At 44.8% G+C, this 14,299-nt stretch overlaps 2 protein-coding genes across 2 annotated transcripts; both read right to left on the bottom strand.

Moving 5' to 3' along the window:
- Positions 1 to 516: 516 nt before the first annotated feature.
- On the bottom strand, positions 517 to 2,320 carry GPR135 (G protein-coupled receptor 135). Its single transcript, XM_075280827.1, has one exon. It carries the CDS (start codon positions 2,200 to 2,202, stop codon positions 844 to 846), a length of 1,359 nt encoding a protein of 452 aa, XP_075136928.1. The 5' UTR covers positions 2,203 to 2,320; the 3' UTR covers positions 517 to 843.
- Positions 2,321 to 5,110: 2,790 nt separating this feature from the next.
- L3HYPDH (trans-L-3-hydroxyproline dehydratase) lies at positions 5,111 to 14,137 on the bottom strand. The gene is made up of 5 exons (XM_075282784.1): positions 13,652 to 14,137; positions 9,931 to 10,100; positions 9,625 to 9,747; positions 8,028 to 8,165; positions 5,111 to 6,157 (listed from the first exon to the last, which is right to left on the bottom strand). Exons 1-5 carry the CDS (start codon positions 14,133 to 14,135, stop codon positions 6,032 to 6,034), a joined length of 1,041 nt encoding a protein of 346 aa, XP_075138885.1. The 5' UTR covers positions 14,136 to 14,137; the 3' UTR covers positions 5,111 to 6,031.
- Between the last annotated feature and the right edge of the window lie 162 nt (positions 14,138 to 14,299).

The raw sequence follows: 14,299 nt of genomic DNA, 5'->3' as shown, positions 1-14,299 counted from the left end.
TCGCACAAGTCTGCACTTTCATTGCTACTTGTGTTGTTTTGTAGCATTGACACTTTAACATATGAGGCCCCAAAGTTTCGCCATGTCTTTAAAGACAAAACAGCCAAAGACAAAGTGCTTGTCCAGTTTGGTTAGAACCTATCCTGATAGTGAGAAGTGCTGGGAGGAGATATGGGGGGCGATTATCTAGACGCACACATATAGACGGACAGAAGCTGGTTGGTGTTTCAGATTGTGCTGAGATTTTCTGCTCTGAGAAAGAGAAAGCAGCTTCCTGCAGTGTTTGGGTTGTTCACATGGTACAAGTGAAATGTAACTATATGGACTATGGAGAAGATATTACCTCAGTATCATTGCGATCAGTGAACATACCATTAATATGATCCCTACAGAACAACCATGATTTCCTCACCTCCCTTGCACTATAATGGCAACTGGTTTTGCATGCACAGCCACCGCTGGACCAGGAACACACTGCAACCCCTGCTCTTGGGATCTTCAAGTTGGACACCCCAATGAGATGAATATGGCACTATAGCAATATGCTATAAATATCTATAACAGGAAACCCCCTTTAGGAAATTTAAGATACACACAGTTGGGATCACAGCTCAGTATATATATGGTCCTGTGGGTCACAGTCACCAATTCCCACTACCTAATATAAAATGGTAAACCCCTGCCGCCCATACTTTTACTACAATTACTACCATTGGCTCTGGAGATTCTGGTTAGTGACATGTTGACAATTCAAGTTCAATATCATTTGTTCCAATACTGATGGATATCACAACCTGCAAACAGATCTCATTGCCCAGCTAATAGGCATTAACAGCCAGGTCATCATAGGCTGGTATCTGCAGTATCAGATTTTATGCCAGCTGTTTCAGACATGGTGTCTGGTTGTCCATCACGACAGAACAGTACAGTTGGGTTCTTACAAGCCCACATAGCCAGATCCCCACCATTAGCTGGACTGGAGGATGAGACCCTACTGCCCTGTCCATGCCGGTTACCATATCGATCCCGGATAGGGTCAGCCCGCCCTCTGACCTCTCTGTTCTGACCCTGGGTACACAGATAGGCTGCAATGTTCCTAGTCCTGTAGCCCTCCTCTCGATTCCGACCAAGCAGCATGGAAATATTAGGGTTGCGAATAGCATAGATCAGAGGGTTGATGGCCCCATTGGCCCACGCCATCCATATAGCCACAGTGTCCATGAGTGGTGTGAAGGGGTAGTCCCCAGCAGCCGCCACCAGGCCCATAACACAATAGGGTCCCCAACAGCAGATGATAAAGACGATCATGATGAGCACAGTGGTGGCCGTTCTCATCTCGCTGTAGAAGCGCAGCAGGTGGGCATAGGTGGTCACCGGGCGGACCCGGATCTCCGACAGCCTCACTGCCTTACAGATGTTATAGTGGCAAAAACACATGAGGCCAAAGGGCAGCAGGTAACAGAGGACAATGAGGGAGATGCTGTAGGCTGCCCCCAGTCTGGAGCCGGCCGAGTGGAACACATACATGCAGTGGTAGTAGCCCTTCTTATGGACCACCCATTGTTCCTTGGCCAGCAGGTACCAAGGGAAGGAGAAGCCCAAGGCCGTGAGCCAGGCGGCCACCAGCAGCTGCACTGCCCTAGTGCGCCCGATCTTTTCCTGCGGCTGCCGCACGATGGCGTAGTAGCGGTCCAGGGAGATGAGGGTCATGGTGAGGGTGGACACGATCCCGAAACAGGAGTTGAAGAAGCCGTTGGCAAAGCAGAAGCGATCCCCGAAGAGCCAGGCCCCGCCGCGGGAGAAGAGCAGCACGAAGGAGAAGGGCAGGCAGAGCAGGGCGGTCAGGAAGTCAGACAGGGACAGGGACAGGATGAAGGCGTTAGTCACAGTGCGGAGCTGCCGGTGCTTGCTGATCACCAGGATGACGGCGCAGTTGCCCAGGCAGGAGAGCAGGAAGATGGCGAGCAGCAGCAGCGCCTGACAAGCCACGGCCACCCCGTGCAGCAGCGGGCTCCCCCCGGACACCTCGGTCGGTACCTGCTCGGTGGAGGAGCGGTTAGTGCCGGGAGCTGTGGGACCGGAGCTCAGCTCTGCGCCGTCTCTTCCTCCAGCTGCTGCAGCTGTTGTTACTGATGTCCCGGCTCCGGCCCCCGGGCCGCCCAGAGCCGTCAGGTTGCTCAGCAGAGCCAGAGGTAGCTCCATGGGTCGCGGCGAGGCTGGGTGGAGGCATCCCTCAGGCCGCCGGAGGTGCAGGGAGTAGCGGCAGGCACGGGTGAGAGCGCTGCTCCCTGTTCCCGGGGATGCTGCCAGCCCAAGTTCTCGCCCGGGTCCAGGTTCTATAGCGCTGGTGACGTCACGCAGGTTACCAGGGAAACAGAATCTCTGCTTTGGTTCTTTTACGCACAGAGAATGGATGGAGGGGGGTTAACCCCGCAGCTGCCGGCTGGGAATGAAGACGGCCAGGGGTCCATGTGCTGGCCCAGGAGGGCTCACTAATACTGGGATGTATGGTAGTGGTTACCAGTGGCATTGACAGTACCAGGCACAGCAGTATATGTATGCCCCTGAGTCCTCAGTCAGTGCCCAGGTGCATTCATAACTTACCATCTATATAGGAAGGGGGAGGGGTGGGGACATATTCACCAACAAGGCAACAATAAGCAAATCTCACCAAAACTGGTGGCAAACAAAGAAACACAACTACCAGGCAGCAAAGAGATGGTTTTACCACATGGCACAGGCTGCATTACATCACAGTAATGGCGTCATTTCCCATATGAGTGTCACCTAGCATGAGATATACTGACTGATGTAACGCACAGGGTTAATAGACACAACTCCATACTAGAAATCTGCAGCGTGGATCCAGAAGAAGGCGAAAACCTCCATGAGCCAGACGACAACAGAACGTGTATATGAATCATATCACATATCCGATTATGGGACTTCTCAAGTCTCACTGCTCATCCATTATAGGGATCCTATCTTTCAAACACATTTTTTTCTGAGTAACATGTTGGAATAGCCTTAAGAAAGGCTATTCTTATACTACCTTTTGTTGTCTTCTCCGCGCAGCCATTCTGTAGGAATCCCGGTTTTTAACAGTATGCAAATGAGTTCTCTCGCAGCACTGGGGGCGTCCGCAATGCTGCAAGACAATTCTCTCCAGCAACGTTTTCTTCATCCTCTTCTTCCGATGCAGGTTTCGGACTTCTAGGCCTCGGGCAGAGCAGACTGTAACAGCAAGCTCCTCCTGCACATAGCATGCCCATTCTTGCTATGGGTATACAGAACAACTATTGACATCAGTGGGTAGCACTGTGGGAAAGCAAAACGCAACTTCTTCTGCAGTGCAACCTCCAAGTAAAACAGACCCGCTGAAGTACACACACAACAGATTGGGAGCCTACAGAAAAGCATGCAGTACATAGTGAGGGACATATGTCCTATCCTATTCATTGTATTACCCTGCACCATTTTTTGTGGTGTATAAAAAGTCACATACTGGTGGTTTGCAACTTATGACTACTTGAAAATGGCATTTTTACACTGCATTTCCACTTCCCTCAAAATGGCTGTTGGCCGGGCCACCGGCTGCGTCATATTAACGTTTGTGGCATAAAAGAAGACAGAAAACTATGCTGGCCATGAGCTAGCATAGGTGTCAGCTGAGTTGCACAGCCCAGTTGAGCCTGCGCCTCATCACAACCAAGCAAATCCTCTACCATTGCAGGGATCTGCAAAACCAGCGTATAATACTCCGATGTAGATCCTCCCCATTATAATGTGTAAATAGTCATCATCTGACTGTTCTACTGCCATATACATATTATAGCCTTACACATGTGCTCAGTCTTTGTTATGAATCTGGCGAGGGAGAAGCATAAGAGCTTCTTAGATATTCCCCATTGGAGCCATGTGTGGCCTAAGGCTATGGACCCACATAGCGGGCTGCAGCAAAAAAAAAAAAAAAGCTGCCGGGAAAAACTGCAGCAGCAAAGCATTGCAGTTTTTCCCAAACTCCGCAAAAAGTTTCCTCTGTGGACTTTCTGCTTCCATTATACTTATAGGGAAACTGGCAGCATTTCCATAGGTATAGTTGACATGCTGCGATTTCCAAAACCACAACGAATTTGTGAATCACACTGTCTCCACTGCGCATATTTTTCTGCAATGTGTGGATAGATGGTTCTTTCTCTGGCATTCATGCCATATGGAGCCCTGGCCTATGGGGTTTTCTGATAGTAGGATATTGATTGCTGCAGCCTCACTTACTAAGCACAGTGGTTGTGCTTGATATTACAGCAAAAAAGAATTGGTATGAATGGAACTGAGCTGCAGAACGGCCAAAACTGACAAGCTCTAGTTTTGTCACTATTCTGATCCAAGAGAAATCAATGAATCAGTTTTTAATGGTTGCAAAACAGAATGATGTACATTTAACATCCGCTGAAAACAGATCAGTGGGTTGGGTAAAAAAAGACTGATTTTTTTTATTTATTTTTTTTAAATGGATGCTGAATAGATGATACCTGGGCATCAAAAACGGAACAGATGCAAAATGACTGTCAAAAACATCACTGTCATATGCACAAAGCCTTGGAGAAGCTAAGGTCTTAAAGTGATATTCTATAGGATATCACAGAGTTCTAGTATATACAACAGGGATGACAAGTTACTTATACTATCACAGAATACAATATATTCTATTAAAAAGTGAAAACAGGAGTCAGTCCTACAAAACAGGCATGAGCTAGACTGGTCTATTCAGTTGTGTGTGGCTGTTAGGCCTCTGTCACGTGGACCTTTGCTATACTTTCCTGGGCCATAAGTCCCCAGAATACAGTGACCTCCTAAATACCTGCCACATGCAGAACATCTTTCAGCTGTAACTCACTCAAATTTTCTTTATAAGAATTATAATAAGGCTGGGTACACATCTGTGCGAGAGTGTCCATCACAGAAACCACCAAAACTTGGTAGAGGGAAAAGACCAGTATGTTTCTAAAAAGTGCAAACTTTTAATAAAAACATTTTTATTAAAAAAAAACAAAACAAAAAAAACGTATACTAAACCATTGCTTTATTCCTGTAATATCAATGTGATCATGTGACTCACATCTGCTTTTCAGAGCACAGCAGGTAAACTAGAATGAATACATGATATGTTCCAAATGAATAATTTGCTCCCTAAAATGTGATTTCTGAAACAGTGCTTTTATCAAAACTGGTGCAAAGTAATAGTGGAGTCGTTCAAGGGACAACTGTAGACTTGTCTACCCATTTGACCAAGTTTCATGTCCACCAACACAACCAATCTAAAGATACAAATGTTACAAATCTAATAAAGCAGATACAAAATACAATACATGGCATGCATACATACAAAACATATTGTAGAAAACACTTGGTGTAGGGCTGGGCAATTAATCACAAAATAAGTGAAAGTGAGTTCACCTAATGGATATGAACTTCATTGATTATTTCAATTATTTTGCATCCACGCCATCTTGTCTCACATTGCCATGGGATAAAGGATTTGTCACTAACTGTAGGCTATCCAATCAGGATTGCTGATATGTCAATAACCGAAACCAAAATTCAGTGGCGTGGCATATAAATGGGGGCGTAGCATGTAAAAAGAGGTGTGTCCTAAAATAAATGTTCGTTAAGTGTAATCAAGGTAAAATGTTCAATAAGTCAGGACGTATTTATTTAGGTCATTATCGCCCAGCCCTAAGTATATATGAAAAATAAATGGAGTCAAAAAGTGTAGAAGTCAAATACGTTACTCAAAGGGCATCTGCCCGTGTGGTTATACACGCTAAAATATGTGGGTGAATCTGCTCATTTCTGAGTTACGGCCTACCTGGTGCATACATTTTCACAAAAAGGAGAGATGACAAAGAATTACAATCACAGAATTGGGGGCTCTGTCTTGGTGGGAGAAGATTCATCCACAAACTTTACCTTGGAAGGGTATCTTAAAGGTGCACTCAAGTGACAGATGCCCTTTATATAATGTGGGTTGTTATTTCAGTAGAAAGCCATCCTTCAGTGGGTCATCACTCTCCAGAGTAAAACTTGCAGCGCCGGTGTAGTGAGCGTGACCGGACACCTCCACAACCACCGCTTTGTAGTCACCGCACACCGTCTCCTGGATAAGCGGGAAATGACACAGAATACATGTCTATTACTACCGTGAATTATGTTGCTGTTTAGCAGTACAGTGAAGCTCATTGTGTTTATCTGGGGGGGGGAATTAAAATTGAAACATAGCTACATATAAATCACTAGGTATTGGCATGGACGGGATCTGCCCTACTGCCATATGGAAATCTAATGACCCGTATAAAAGCAGAAGTTGTTGGAATCGTGAGAGGAAGACTTCCTGATGGCTACACCCCCTCCATGTCTGATGTATGTCCATAGAACAGAACACACTAGGACATGCGACTACAACAAAAGCCTGCCATACCTGTTAGACTTTGCCTTCCAAAATGACCCATTTTGGATGACTAATCTATTGTGAAAAATAGACTGTTGGAAATTTTTGGTGTTTGCCATGATTTTTATGTTCATGGTATAATCCAGAAGGCCTCTCCATTGACCAAACACCTGCATCACGGCTGCCCAAAATCCAAAGCGTCTGAGCATCTTAATCCACAGAACTGGGGGAATGATGGAATAGTAGTCTACAATTGAGAAAATTATGCTTGCAATATATAACGTTTAGGCACGGGCAAGGCACATACATGGTAGCTCATGTGTTTGTGCCCCTCTTAGTCTAGGGCTCCAAAATATCAGCTGCCAATAATAGAAGGGTCAGGGGCACACTGGGTGAGTTCAAAGTGTGTTGGGTAACCTGCTGCAATGTACACTAGCAGTATAATGGATGGGATCTAAGCAAATCCCATCTATGCAGCAAAAAGAAACCTGCAGTACAATTCGTCAGTTATTGCTGCAGGTTCAGCCATAGCTGAAAGTCGCAATGAAAACCAGATGACGTCACTTGCTTTTTGCCAAATCCTTGTTCCATGTGTCCCCTGTCTGAAAGTGCACCATTGCTGCTACTTGTACCACAACGTCTATTATATGGGCAAAAGAAAAGTCACACTAAAGCTCTGGTGTAGATAGTGTTAATGCCACAATATCGCCATGATTTGTGAGTGACAAACAGAGCCCTATACTTATTGAAAGCTAAGGGAGCCTTCAGACGGAGTAATCGCACGTGTATTTTTGCAAAATACACGTGTAAAAATACGTCTCCCATTGACTTCAATTATATTTTTTACACGTGTAAAAATACGCCTGCAATATGTCATTGAAGTCAATGGGAGTCTTATTTTTACACGTGTAATTTTACACGTGTATTTTGAAAAAATAAACGTGCGTTTACTCCGTGTGACGGCTCCCTACTATTGTAAAGAGTCTTCCTTATTCCCCAGCAATAACATAGCATCTTAAGAGGGAGCATTGCCTTAGAAATGATCATTAATGTCTGTTTGTTATGGGTCCAACACATGAGCCCTCCACAGATTAGATACTTGAAGCAGCATCAGTACTCAGATGTCATGTTCATTTGCAACTCAGTCTCATTCAAATAAATAGGGCTGAACTACAATACTAGGCACAGTCCCTTTGCCATATACAGCAATATGCTTGATACTTGATAATCGTTTTTGATGCCAAGCTCAAATTAGAACTATCTTACTAAAACTGTCTGCACAATTATACAACATATTCAGATAACTGCCCAAGGCCCCCATGTAGCAGGTGAATGTACATGTACTCTTAGTATGGAAAGAAGTATAAGCCTTTGCTATATCTCTGGTGGAGGCTCAACTCCTTTGAAACAAAGATTTGGACCAGTTGAATCCAAAAGTCCAAATCTTCTCCCCCATGTGCTGCTGAAAAAGTTAAGTCAGGTAACACTCATCTAACATGTACCATAATCTATATGTGCCATAAACACAAAGGTCATCTAAGTATATTCTGCTGAAGTATACAGACATGTTTTAAAATACCTTAACTGCTTTTCCAGTGAACAAGGAACCTGTGGCACCGCTCTTGAAGGTCCGGGTTTGTTCCAGTTGTAGTAAACCTTTGTGGTACTGAAGAGCAATGCGAGCCGTGACTCCAGAACCGGTAGGACTGCGATCAACCTAATGGAGGAAGAATCATCACATTTATTTTAACGGTTAAAGGGGTTTTTTTGTTACATAATATGCATGCTTTTAAAATGTACTAACATAATAGAGGTGCGTCCCCTAATCGTGATCCCCCAGCTTGACAGATTATTCTATTCTAGAGGGTCCCTCATATTCATACAATGAATGCCCAACTAGAGATGAGCAAACAGTAAAATGTTCGAGATTCGATATTCGTTTCGAGTAGTCCCTCAATATTCGACTACTCGAATCGAATATCGAACCCTATTATAGTCTATGGGGGGAAAATGCTCGTTTCAGGGGTAGGCAACATTCGATCAAATTAGAAGTCTTATCCGTGCAGCTTCCCCGCGGCGTCTTCCAGCTCTGAATTCACTCTGCCAGGCATCGGGCCTGGGCAGAGCCGAGTGCGCATGCCTGCACTACAAGCGGACATGCACAGTCGGCTCTGCCCAGGCCGATGCCTGGCAGAGTGAATTCAGAGCTGGAAGACGCCGCGGGGAAGCTGCACGGAGAAGACTTCTAAAGGTAGGAGAAGAACCAGCGTTGATTGGCCGTCTGTATAGCATTCGGCCAATCAATGCTGGTTCTGCATCGAACTTTTACATTTGAATAGCGAGTGGTACTCGATCGAGTACGAGTATTTCGAATACCGTAGTATTTTATTGAATACCTACTCGATCGAGTACTACTCGCTCATCTCTATGCACAACCAATTATTCCACATGAGCTTTCAAAATCATTCTCTGCTTTGGACTATCAATATCAGAGCGTAGTATGAATGAAGTATAACTCCTGATTTAGGGGGTCCATCACTTTATTTCAGCAAGTTGATCATGGTGGGTCCCAGGGCAGGAAACATCAAATGGAAGTAGTTTTATATTTATCAGAGAATTGTAAGATGACCGCATACCCACTTCCAACTCTATCAGCCTCCTTAGGATGATGATATAGTTCCATAAAACACTGGGACACTGGGGAATCTAATTGTGTGTTTCAGTAATGGGGGGCATGATACTGTGTGGGGACCACTAAGGGCGCATGGTGATGGTAAAAGGTGAATTTTTGTATGTACTCAGTGGGACGTAGAAGATGATGTAAGTATGAGGATGCATTCACATGTTAATAGATAAAACAGCATCAGAAAAAAATGCATGCAGTTTTGATATTTTTTTTTAAATTTACAAGTGAAACTACCGGTAATTTATTTAAACAAATTTCAGCTATAAATTCAAAAACTATTAGAAAAAATAAAACAAACTATGTCTTTTTGCTAAAATTATCTGGTAGGGGTACCCAAATGGATTATTTTTCTCCAGGGTTAACCCAAATCTGAAAATGTTGGAAAACACCGGTGTAAGCAAAGACTTCAACATCTCAAGTTGGCTGATGGAGTGTAAGGAACGACAACTTCTGATACATATGAATGTATGGTAACAATTGACATCTGTACCTGGGAATCAGCAAAAACACAGATATTAGCTGTGGGGTCTTCACTATACTCATCCTTTCCATCAGTTAATATAGTGCCATATAAGAAGGCCAGGTCCTCACTGTCAGGGTGGCTGATTTGAACCTGTAAAACAGTGCAGAGGTCCAGTTAAAGGCAGTAGCGGTAGAAAGAAAACATAGCAGTATTATTATTATTAATAGTAAGAATGTGAAGTATTAGTCTTATTAGTTAATAAGAAGACACGTGGTCGCCAGGTGCAGCAGACAAGACGCAGTAGTTATAGTAGGAGGAGGTAGTGTACGCTACCTGCGCCTTTACAGCATCTGATACAGCAGCTGCTGCATCTACAAGATCTCTGGTCCTTGAAGAGCACACATCCAATCCAAACCGTTCTGCACTAACAAATGCGTAGAAAGCGCCCCCATATGCAATGTCCACTACAACCTTGCCATAGCCAGGCACGTCAACTGTGACATCTGGATACATAAAACACCAGAACAGCACATTTTCAAAAGTTCCAAATGATGCTAATAGTTACCAAGCATCTATTATGTGAGAAAAGCTGCACATACACATTAAAAAACCCTTTCACCACATCCATGAAGTCCAGCTCTTTGCACCAATAGCTGTTGATCTACCGATTCCAGCACAGTTGGAATTTTTCTCTACCTCCACCGTTCCTGTGCAATAAGTGCTGTTAGGTTTGCTGTCTGCTAAGATATTTGCACTTTATACTGTCAGGAGGGTGGGGTCAGGCAGGAGCAGGAAAGGGGTGGCTGCCTCTGATTGGAGCTCTGAATCACACCCTTCTGCTTGACACCGCTCACCTGACCATACAACCTAATGATCATATCAGACATCAAAACTAACTGCATTGAATGCTCAGGAATGGAGGTGACTAGAGGAAAAATTGCAACTATTCTGGATTCAGTGGAGCAGCGCCTATGGCTGATCTTGTAACACATTTCACAATTGATTGAACATTTTACGTCGTTTACAATTAAAAATGGATTATTTTTGGACATGTACTTTATACACATACGATTTATATGGTGGATCATGCTAATTAATTTTAGTTTCAGTTATTTTTTTCATGAATTGCCCAGTCCTATCCAATGTACTAATGCGGAGAGAAAAGTCCTGATTGCAGGTACTATATTTTGCCCCCTCTGGTACTATTCAAGAATAATGCAGTACACTATATGCCAGTACCTGCGCACCGGGAACACTGACTACTATGGGATGTATATACATCTTAGGTATTATATAGCAGTAATCCAGTACACTATGTCATTACCTGTGCACGAGGCACTACTGACCACTATGGGGTGCAGTCAGGTACTACAGTGCCTTGCAAAAGTATTCGGCCCCCTTGAACTTTTCAACCTTTTGCCACATTTCAGGCTTCAAACAAAGATATCAAATTTAAATTTTTTTGGAGCAGAGTCAACAACAAGTGGGACACAATTGTGAAGTGGAACGAAAATTATTGGATATTTAAACTTTTTTTTAACAAATAAACTGAAAAGTGGGGCGTGCAATATTATTTGGCCCTTTTACTTTCAGTGCAGCAAACTCACTGTTTGTCAAACTCAATCCAGTCTCCGTATAACTGCACCTGCTCTGTTATAGGCTCAGGGTTCTGTTTAAAGCGCAGAGAGCATCATGAAGACCAAGGAACACACCAGGCAGGTCTGAGGTACTGTTGTGGAGAAGTTTAAAGCTGGATTTAGATACAAAAAGATTTCCCAAGCTTTAAACATCCCAAGGAGCACCGTGCAAGCATTCATATTGAAATGGAAGGAGTATCAGACCACTGCAAATCTACCAAGACCCTGCCATCCCTCTAAACTTTCATCTCAAAAAAAGAGAAGACTGATCAGAGATGCAGCCAAGAGGCCCATGATCACTCAGGATGAACTGCAGAGATCTACAGCTGAGGTGGGAGAGTCTGTCCATAGGACACAGTCAGTCGTACACTACACAAATCTGGCCTTTATGGAAGAGTGGCAAGAAGAAAGCCATTTCTGAAAGATATCTATTAAAAAGTCTTGTGTAAAGTCTGCTACAAGCCACCTGAGAGACACCAAACATATGAAAGAAGGTGATCTGGTCACATGAAACCAAAATCGAAATTTTTGGCCACAAAGCCAAATGATATGTTTGGAAACAAGCAACAAAGCTCATCACACTGAACACACCATCTCCACTGTCAAACATGGTGGTGGCAGCGTCATGGTTTGGGCCTGCTTATCTTCAGCAGGGACAGTGAAGATGGTTAAAGGGATTCTACCATTAAAAACCTTTTTTCTCCCTAACACGTCCAAATAGCCTCAAGAAAGGCTTTTCTTCTCCTACCTTTAGAGGTCTTCTCCACCCCGCCGTTCAGTTAAAATCTCGTTTTCCGCCAGCATGCAAATGAGTTCTCTCGCAGCACTGGGGGCAGGCCCCAGCGCTCAAACAGCACGGGGGGATTCCTCAATGCTGCGATAGAACTCTCCAGCGCCGCCTCCATCTTCTTCAGGAAGGGGGTCTTCACTGCGTCTTCTTCCGGGGGTTGGCTTCAAACTTCTAGGCCTCAGGCAAAGCCGACTGCGCATGCAGTATTGTAAGCAGAAGCCCTGGAAGAAGACACGTCAAGACCCCGTTCCTGAAGAAGATGGAGGCAGTGCTGGAGAGAGTTCTCTCATAGCATTGGGGATGCCACCAGAAACCGGGATTTTAACAGAACGACGGGGCGGAGGAGAAGATATGTAAAGGTAGGAGAAGAATAGCCTTTCTTAAAGGTATTCCGACGTGTTAGGCAGAGAAAAAAATAGGTTTTTAATGGTAAAATCCCTTTAAAATTGATGGGAAGATGGATGTAGCCAAATACAGGACCATTCTGGAAGAAAACCTATTGGAGTCTGCAAAAGACCTGAGACTGGGATGCAGATTTATCTTCCAACAAGACAATGATCCAAAACATAAAGCAAAAATCTACAATGGAATGGTTCCCAAATAAACGTATCCAGGTGTTAGAATGGCCAAGTCAAAGTCCAGACCTGAATCCAATCGAGAATCTGTGGAAAGAGCTGAAAACTGCTGTTCACAAATGCTCTCCATCCAACCTCACTGAGCTCCAGCTGTTTTGCAAGGAAAAATGGGCAAGAATTTCACTCTCGATGTGCAAAACTGATAGAGACATACCCCAAGCGACTTGCAGCTGTAATCACAAAAAGTTTAAAACATCCAATAATTTCGTTCCACTTCACAATTGTGTCCCACTTGTTGATTCTTCCCCAAAAAAATAAAATTTGATATCTTTATGTTTGAAGCCTGAAATGTGGCAAAAGGTTGAAAAGTTCAAGGTGGCCGAATACTTTTGCAAGGCACTGTATATGGTGCCCTCTCTGGTACCTGTACACAGGGCACTACTGACCACTATGGGCTGCAGTCAGGTACTACATATGGCCACCCTAGGTATTATATAGCAGTAATCCAGTACACTACCTCATTACCTGTACACAGGGCACTACTGACCACTATGGGCTGCAGTCAGGTACTACATATGCCCACCCTTTGGTATTATATAGCAGTAATCCAGTACACTACGCATTACCTGTGCACAGGGCACTACTGACCACTAGTCAGGTACTATATAGTGCCCCCTTTGGTACCTGTGTCAGGGCACTACTGACCACTATGGGCTGCAGTCAGGTACTACATATGGCCACCCTAGGTATTATATAGCAGTAATCCAGTACACTACCTCATTACCTGTACACAGGGCACTACTGACCACTATGGGCTGCAGTCAGGTACTACATATGCCCACCCTTTGGTATTATATAGCAGTAATCCAGTACACTACGCATTACCTGTGCACAGGGCACTACTGACCACTATAGGCTGCAGTCAGGTACTATATAGTGCCCCCTTTGGTACCTGTGTCAGGGCACTACTGACCACTATGGGCTGCAGTCAGGTACTACATATGGCCACCCTTAGGTATACAGTACAGCAGTAATTCAGTACACTACATTACCTGTGCACAGGGTGAAAGCAGGGACGCTGTGAAATCGCACTGGGCCGCTGCGGCCTCCGCTGTAGGACACATAGGCCCGCACTATACCGCAGGGGCAGTGTATATTGATCGGGGTCTCCGGACCCTGCGGATCCACCAGCCCATAGTCCACAGCGAAGCGTCCCAGAGCGATGACAGCGTGTCCGCACATGGTGCTGTACCCGGCATTGTGCATGAAGAGCACCCCCAGCTGCGCCTCCGCCTTCTCACTGGGCACCAGCAGCGCCCCGTACATGTCCTGGTGTCCGCGGGGCTCCAGTATCAGCACCCTGCGCACCCAGTCCATGTTCTCCCGCACCCAGCGCCTCTTCTCCAATAGGGTGCTCCCACTAGGTACCGGCGCACCACTCAGCACTATCCGCAGGGGTTCCCCACCAGTGTGCATGTCCACCACAGACAGCACTGGGCCATCATTAGGGGGTAAGCGAAACTTCAGAGCCGACATGACTGAAGTGGAATCTCAGCTGTGGGCAATATTACATCAAACATGCGGCGGCCATGTTGGCTTCGGGCAAACTACTAAATAAATATTTCAATAGAAATGAGTGTCTTTCTTATCATATCCTATCACGTAATCTTTGTGTCATCTAACTGACTAATAAAACATTT

The sequence above is a fragment of the Leptodactylus fuscus genome, chromosome 7 (genome assembly GCF_031893055.1).
Source record: "Leptodactylus fuscus isolate aLepFus1 chromosome 7, aLepFus1.hap2, whole genome shotgun sequence".
Classification (NCBI taxonomy): domain Eukaryota; kingdom Metazoa; phylum Chordata; class Amphibia; order Anura; family Leptodactylidae; genus Leptodactylus; species Leptodactylus fuscus.
This window is presented reverse-complemented; position numbering and strand designations above follow the sequence as displayed.

Coding starts and splice junctions, on each gene's coding strand:
- L3HYPDH (XM_075282784.1), bottom strand. CDS start 14,135: ATGTCGGCTCTGAAGTTTCGCTTACCCCCTAATGATGGCCCAGTGCTG. Junction 8,166..9,624: donor GTGTTTTTGCTGATTCCCAG/GTACAGATGTCA, acceptor TTCCTCCATTAG/GTTGATCGCAGTCCTACCGG. Junction 6,158..8,027: donor TCACTGGAAAAGCAGTTAAG/GTATTTTAAAAC, acceptor CCGCTTATCCAG/GAGACGGTGTGCGGTGACTA.
- GPR135 (XM_075280827.1), bottom strand. CDS start 2,202: ATGGAGCTACCTCTGGCTCTGCTGAGCAACCTGACGGCTCTGGGCGGC.